Source organism: Mirounga leonina, unplaced genomic scaffold (genome assembly GCF_011800145.1).
Source record: "Mirounga leonina isolate KUSES-001 unplaced genomic scaffold, KU_Mleo_1.0 Mir_94, whole genome shotgun sequence".
NCBI classification, from domain to species: domain Eukaryota; kingdom Metazoa; phylum Chordata; class Mammalia; order Carnivora; family Phocidae; genus Mirounga; species Mirounga leonina.
Window position 1 is genome coordinate 53,126,091 of NW_023270855.1, and position 7,784 is coordinate 53,133,874.

At 56.5% G+C, this 7,784-nt stretch overlaps 1 protein-coding gene across 1 annotated transcript; it reads right to left on the reverse strand.

Annotated features, from left to right (window-relative positions):
• Nucleotides 1-4,052: 4,052 nt before the first annotated feature.
• CLEC4G (C-type lectin domain family 4 member G) lies at nucleotides 4,053-7,277 on the reverse strand. Its single transcript, XM_034997575.1, has 9 exons — nucleotides 7,223-7,277; nucleotides 6,787-7,014; nucleotides 6,372-6,425; nucleotides 6,109-6,171; nucleotides 5,861-5,965; nucleotides 5,450-5,539; nucleotides 5,088-5,236; nucleotides 4,861-4,976; nucleotides 4,053-4,587 (listed from the first exon to the last, which is right to left on the reverse strand). The coding sequence occupies exons 1-9, from the start codon at nucleotides 7,275-7,277 to the stop codon at nucleotides 4,449-4,451; spliced, it is 999 nt and encodes a 332-aa protein (XP_034853466.1). The 3' UTR covers nucleotides 4,053-4,448.
• Between the last annotated feature and the right edge of the window lie 507 nt (nucleotides 7,278-7,784).

The following is a 7,784-nucleotide window of genomic DNA, read 5'->3' on the forward strand; positions in this document are numbered from 1 at the left end:
ACAGTGAGAGAGGGAACACAAGCAGGGGGAGTGGGAGAGGGAGAAGCAGGCTTCCGCTGAGCAGGGAGCCCGATGCGGGGCTCGATCCCAGGACCCTGGGATCATGACCTGAGCCGAAGGCAGACGCTTAACGACTGAACCACCCAGGCACCCGGAGTTGAGATACTTCTATGCGGGTGTATAGGCCCCGGCAGACACGGGAAGGTATGTGACAGGATTATCACAGACGGCTGCTATGCCGTAGGTGGTTACTGCTGCCTTGTGGGTGAGCTCTGGGGAAGCTCCTATATTAGTCCCTGGTGGCGGTGGCGACAAATGACCTCAAACTTGGTGGCTTAAAACAGCACAAATTTGTTATCTCACAGTTCTGGAAGTCAGATGCCTGACACGAGGCTCTCTGGGCTAAAGCCAAGGAGTCAGCAGAGAGGCGTTGTTCTTGAGGCTCTTGGGGAGAATTGTTTGTTTGTCCTTTTGGGGGGATGAGGAGGTTAAGACATTACTTTTTTAAGAGCAGTTTTAGCTTCACAGCAAAATTGAGCAGAAGATACAGAGATTTCCCATATACCCCCTGCCTGCCCCGTTATCAACATCCCCCACCAGAGGGGCACCTTTGTTACAATTGATGAACTTAACATTCACATGTCATTACCAGCCAGAGTCCATAGCTTACATTAGGGTTTTTTTTTTTTTTTAAGATTTTATTTATTTATTTGAGACCCTTGTGATTACGTTGAGCCCACCTGGATAGCCCAGGATAATCTCCTCACCTCAAGGCCCTTACTTTAATCACATTTGCAAAGTCCCTATTGCTGTGTAAGGTGACATATTCATAGGCTCAGGGGATTAGGACATGGACATCTTTGGCGGACCGTTATTCTGCCTACGACAGGCCTGTTGTGGTGTTCTTGGCAATTGCTGTTGTGTCCCAGGCATATTACAGGTATATTTTAGATCTATTATGGGGTGCTTTCTGGGGTCTCCAGGAAAGGAGGTCTGTCTTTAAGACTGCTGACCCGGCCCAGCCACTCTCTTGGGGGAAACATCACACGACTTCTCCGTATTCAGGCCCCTGACTGTACCAGCTTTGGAATACAGTCTTTCTGGCAAGACCGATTCTCCAGGAAAACAAAAGTCAGTGTCTGTTCTGGGATGAGTGTTAGGTTCCTGGGATGCCTTTCTTCCCAGGGAGGTTGAATCGTGGAGGAGGGAGGGCCTGGGATCAAGAAGTCAAAGATGAGGAACTTGACCCTGACCCTCTCATGCAGGGTCTTTGTGTACTGACTCAATGTTGACGGGCTAGCCCTTGGCCGCGGGGATGCGAGCTGACCAGAAGTAGGCATGGCAGATGGTGGGGGACAGGATGGGCTCTCGAGGCCAGTTATCTTGCTCTCTGAGCTCCTGCCCAGGGCTCTCTCAGACCCCAGACCCCAGTGTCTGAGCTAGGTCTTTGAAATATCCCAGGGAAACTCCCGCTTAACTCTAGGGTCTCCTCCTTCTGCCCCCACCACAGCCAGCATTCACTCAGCTTCATTCCCAGGAGAGACACCTGGGCCTCTCTGCCCACCTGTGCTGCTGGGCATCCATCACTGCATTGACAACCATTGAGGGTGTCAGCCAGACTTAAAGTCCGACTGTGGGCTGTCAGTCTTTCTCTGTTGCTCTTCAGTTGGCCAGGGGTCTCCACCCGATTGCCAGTAAGTTAGACTACAATCTGTGGTTCTCCAGACCATCATTAACCCAACTCACCAAGCATGTAGGCACCAGACAGGTGTTCTGGCTGCCGCCCCCACTGTGAGGCACCTGTTTGTCAGCTGGTCATGTCTTGTGTGAGGCTGTGTAGTGGTCCCTAAAGATATCCACGTCCTAATCCCTGGAACCTTGACTGTCATCTTATATGGCAACAAAGATTTTGCAGAGGTGACTAAGAATTTAGAGGTGGGAAGATGTAGATATTAAAGAATCTGGCGAGTCTTTGTCCCCTGCTCCTGGCAGGCATCATCTATACCTTTGGGATTTCCCGAGTGCTTGGAGTGTCTTTGTCATTCGTGGGGGCCCCTTGGACCATACCTGAGTTATACTGAGGAGATGGCTCAGGGTGGGGGTTGGTCATACCAGGACAACCAACCAGGAGGTGTGGGACCTTCAACCACTGGACCTCCATGGAGGGGAGGAGGGCTGGAGATGGAGTGCAATCGTGTAGCCACTGATTCAATCAACCACACCTTCAAGATGAAATCCCAATGAAAACTCTGGACACCAACGCTCAGAGGAGCTTCCTGGTCGGTGAAAACATCACTGTGCCAGGAAAGGGATATGTCCTGAGTCCATGGGGACAGAGCACAGAAGCTCTGTGTTTGGGACCCTTCTGGCCCTCGCCATATGGGTCTCTTCATTTGGCTAGTATGGATTTGTGTCCTTTATAGAGCTTTCCTGAGTTCTGTGAGTCACTCTGGTGAATAATGGAACCAGAGGGATTGTGAGATCCTCTGAATTTGTATCAGTTGGTCAGAATCAGTTGGTCCAAAGTGTGGGTGGCCTACAGGCACCCCCAAACTTGCAGCTCGTGTCTGCAGTGAGGACAGTCTTGTTAGGAGCTATACCTTTAACCTGTGGGTGTGTCTGCACTAACTCAGGGTGATTAGTGCCACAGTTGTATTGGTATTACAGGGGATTATCCTGGATTATCTGGGTGGGCCTTAACTGCAATCACAAGCATCCTTATAAGAAGGGAGGCAGAGGGAGATTTGACACAGAAGAAGGCAATGTGATCAGTGAAGCGAGATACTGCCCTACTGATTTTGAATATGGAAGAAGGGGCCATGAGCCAGGGAAGGTGAGGAATGAAGCTCTAGAAGCTAGAAAAGGCAGAGAAACAGTTTCTCCCCTGGAGTTTCCAGAGGAGCCTGGCCCTGGTGACACCTGGATTTTGGCCCAGTAAATCTAATTTTGGACTTCTGCCTTGCATAGCTGTAGGAGAATGTGTGTTGTTTTTAAGCCACCAAGCTGGTGGTCATTTGTTACAGCAGCTCCAGGAAACTCATACACTCCTCCAAGCCGACTGTCTGGAAATCCATCAGTCTGGCCAACAGTCCAGTAGGTATGTTATCTGTCCAGGACTCAGGTGGCTCCTGGGCCTGGTTAGTGCCTCGCCCTGGGCTGCAGTAGTTCAGCACCCAGAGAAGGATTGGGGTTCACTGGAAGGTCTCCCTTGGCCAGGGAGTCTGGGTGGTGTTCCCTCTTCTGCCTGTTCAGTCGCTGCTCTCATGGCTGGGCATCCTGGGGTCTCCCAAAGGGCTGCCCAGAACTAAAGGTTGCTAGCCTGTCCTTCCCCTCAGTTGGACCTGTCTCCACTGGAAATTCTGGGAGAGCCCCCAGGTCTCCAGGACGGGAGCAGGAAACTTTGGGAGTGCAGGGTGAATTCAGATCAAAAGTCCCCAACTGATAAAGCCAGGCTCAGTGCACCCTGCACTCCCCCAAATGGGTTCAGCCATACTCACACATCCCAACACCCTCTGCTTGCAAATCCCATTGTTTCTCGAAAAGTCCATCTTCTCTGGGATGTATTTCCTGATCGCTCCACCCAGTGGCCACAGAACCTAGGTGCCCAAGACAGAGGGACCTGCTCCTCAGATTCAGGCAGCCCCACTCCCACCTGCCTTAGGGCCTTTTCTCAGACTGTCAGATCTCCATGGTGGGGTGACAATATCCTCAAGGAGAGGCCACCCCTGCAGTATTCCAGCATGGTTCCTCCCCTGGAGGTGTGGCTCCTCCAAATGCATCACGTCGCATTCGTGTATTCCCTCCTTTGAGTCACTGGTCACCTTGTTCCTGTGCCCAGCTAGATCAGAAGGGGTTGGGGGGAGCACTGGGTCTGAGTCATTCCTGTGTGCCTAGGGCCTGACAGCCATCCTGGCCAAGTGCAGGTTACTTACTGAGCTTTGGGACATCATAGGGCCCGGACGTCACTTAGAGAGGCCAGGGTCACTCACAGGGCTAATATTAGGGTCTCCGGGATAAAACTTAGAACAGCTCACCAAAGCCACGAACCCAGATTCATTTCTCAAGCATTTATTGATGCATCCTAGGGCTGCGAAGACAGCTCCCAAAACCCCTATCTGTGATGCCTCCCAGTCCGGGGGAAGAATGCAAGAAAACCAAACAGCTCCATCCCTGAGTTGCCTTGCTTTGGTTAGCGAGGAGAGAGGTGGGGTCCGTGGACCGGCTGAGCCGGGATTTGGGTGGGGGTGGAGGCCTGGTTATGTCTGTGTGAGGGCTCCTGGTGAGGTTGGAGTGGAGGTCCCAGTGCCCGTACCTGCCTGGGTTGGGTGGGACGGTTCTCAGTAGTCATGGGTGGAGGGGGAAAAAAATCAGTGGCGGTGGGCGGCGCCAGGACGATCAGGCGGTCAGGCGATCGCCCTCGGGGTGCGGCTTGCGGGCACTGGGCGGGGTCAGCAGCTGCGCCTCTTCTCACAGATCCAGTTGTCCCTCTCGTTGTCGCACGGTGCGTCGTTCCACATCCCTGTGCGTAGCATCATAGCGCAGTCCTCACGCCCCATAGAGTCATTGGGCTCCCCCACGTTCCAGTGGCTGCAGAGGTTTGTCGGGGGTGTTTCTGGGAGTCAGGATGGGCCTGGCGTCCAGCCCTGAGGATCTACCCTGTTTATTGCTTGGGTCTAACCTAGACACCCTGAGGGTCTAATTTGAGCATGCACCTGGGATATCACTTTCTAACTCCCGGAATTTAACCCTCAGCCAGGTCCTGGGGGTCTGGCCTGCCCATCCCAACCGGGTGCCTGAGATCGGGCCAAAGCACCTCCCGTAGGGCCTGGCCTGTCCCTCTCCCCAAGTCCCTTCCCTCACCTGAAGCTGAGCGGGACTCCGTCTACCCACTGGTAGCCCTGGATCTTGCGCGCGCGGCGCACCGCCCTCAGGCCCAGCCAGTAACCGCGGCCTCGCGTGTTCCGACTCAGGAAGCCCTGCGCGGGGAAATGAGAGCGAGCCCGCTGAGTCGGCCTCGCCCCTCTCCCCGGGCCACGTCCCCTCAGGTGAATCCCGCCCCCCGCCTGGGACCGCGGGGGGCTGCGCACCTGCTCATCCAGGTCCCCGACAATCACCAAGTGGGCGCCTGCGCCCGCGCAGTTGCCCTGCGACTCCTCCCACGTGGCCCGCTGGACGGAGAAAAGGTAGCAGGAGCCCTGGAAGGGCAGCCATGATGCGGGGCACTCCTCACAGGAGCCTGTGGGGTGGCGAGAGTCAAGGACGTGAACTGCTCCCTGGTAGAGCAGACGGAAAAAACCGGGGGGCCGGGGAGGTGGACCCCCGAGGTCTAGGGGCGGAGGCGCAGAGAACAGGCCAAGGTCAAGGGGCAGGACGGGGCTGATCAAGGAACCCCGAGGCACGCAGGTAGGGTCCACTTGTCCCCTCCCTCTCTCCCCTCTGTCTTGCTCACTGTTCCCCAGCCGGACGGCCTCCAGGGCCCTGAACAGCTCACTGCGGATGTCCTCGCGGTCCCTGCCCGCTTCAGCCAAGCTCTGGGTCACTGCGAAGTCAAGGGAGTTCAGGTTATAGTTCAGGTCAGGGTCAGGAGTAGGGTCATGATTAGCTAAAGGTCAGCATCCATGTCCGTGGTCAGGATCATGGCCAGGAATGACATCACGGTCGAGGACTGTGCTCACTGGTCCGGGCCAAGTTGCGGTTGGGGTTAGGAGTTGTAATCAAGATCAGAGTCCAGCTGTCAGAGGTCAGGATCACAGGATAGGGTCGCGGGAACCCTAACCAGGACAGGTGTCAATGTGTGCATCAAGGGTCGAGTGACAGCCGGGATGAGGGATTGGGGGTCGAGGCAATGTCCAGCCCTCACCGCGGTCGCTCAGTTCTTTCAGGGCACTCTCTTGCTGGATCAGCTTTGCCTGCGCCTCCCCAAGCTCGGTGCGTGCCCTCTGCAGCAGCGCCTGTGTCCCCAAGCCTGGGAAGGAGGGGCGAAAGGGGAGGAGGATGGGCGCGGGACGCCAGTAACCCACCCGTCTGGCCCCTACCTGCCGCAAACCCCGCCCCCGCTCGCCTCCTCCAATCCCGGCCCAGGCCCCGCCCCCAGCACGCGTGTCTCACAGCAGCTATTGCAGGCTCGGACCTCCTGGCTCAAAGCACCCAGCGCCGCCGTCTGCTCCGAGGCTGGAATGATCCCCGCCCGCCCCACAAACACTCCAGGTCACCTGCGGGGACTCACAGGACACCCTTCCCCGTTCCGGGACCAGCCCCCGGGACCGAGGGGTCCCCACCCACCCACTACCCTATCTCCAGGGTCCTAAACGCTCTGGCCCCGCACGCCCCGGGGTGGGGGGGGGCGCTAAAAGTCGCCGTTCTGCACGCACCGTTTGTCCGCAGCAGGTCCTGGTGGCCAAGCAGCGCCCCTCGCTCTGTGGAGGCTGAGGAGAAGAGGCTCCTGCAGGTGCGGCCCGGGGACTCGGGAACTCTCCCCTCGCCCACGGGGTGCAGGGGCCCCCAGTCTTGGGAGGCACAGAAGGGGTGGGCAAGCATACAGCACACGTGATGTGCAGACACCCAGGGGAGACAAACACATGGGGACATGCACCCACATTCATGCACGCACTGACATACACATGTGGGTGCACACAGCCCAAAGATGTGCACAAACTCTGTTCACACGCATTCACACTCAGACCCAGGCAGGGGTCTAGAACGCAGCTGGCGAGTCCTGAGACAGAGGGAAGGTCTATGTCCCCAGGGTGGCTTGACAGAACCTCCCCTCATTATGTGGTCACTCACCTTTAGAAATTAGGATGCTCAGAATGAGGGCCCACAGGACTGTGGCTACCACCAGAACCAGGCCCATGAAGAGGAGTCTCCGTCCCCAGTGTCCCCAGCATCCCCAGTGCCCTAGGATAACACAGATGCACTCCTGGGTCCCTCCTGCACCAGGACTGCCCTGGGTCTCTGGGCCCTTAGGATGGAGCCCTAGGCGCTTGAGTTCCTCCCAAGGAACTGAGATGCAGAGAAGTTAAGTAACGTGCTCATGGTCACACAAGCTCTAAGCGGCAGAGTTAGAATTAGAATCCAGGTCCAGCTAGTTCTAGTGCCTGTGGTGTCTCTCCTGCACCCACTACTTGGAACCCCTCTTGGCTATTTGCCTCCCTTCCCCCATCAAACTCCAAACCACTGACCAGAGAGACCCAAGCCGGTGAAGCAGTCCCATTGCTCATACCTCCAGGCACTTCCTCGAGCCCGCCGACCCACTTGCTGTACCCGACAGTGTCCATGGTGAGCAGGCGCCCAGCCTTGGGCATAGATATAAATGTAGCCCCCTCCCAGTCCCGCCTCCTCTTTTCCTTCCTTCCGCTCTCCTTCCTCTCAGTTCCTGGTACTGGGACCCATAGACCAATCAAAGGGCTGGGCCCTTCCTGGTCTGGGCTTGTTTAGCCATAAGGATGAAGTGGGATGGGGGCAGTGGAGTCAGAGGTGAGGGGTAGAAGGGGGTTGAACAGGGTAGAAGGAGTGGTGGTGGTGGTGGTGGTGGTGGTGTGTGTGTGTCTATGTGTCTGTGTGCAGTTCCAGTCTCCCTAGCCAGGCAGCTGCAGCAACATTTCCAGACTGGTGCTGGGGGCTTCATTTTGGAGCTCACCCCCATCTCTTATAGGTCTGGAGCCAGGCTTCCTCCTGAGAGGAACAGGCTGAACCCAGCCAAGTTCTGGCCCCTTCCAGGGGGTTCCTGAGAAAGCCTGCCAGGCCAGCTCAGCTTCCCTCCTCAACTTCCCTGCAGCTTCCTG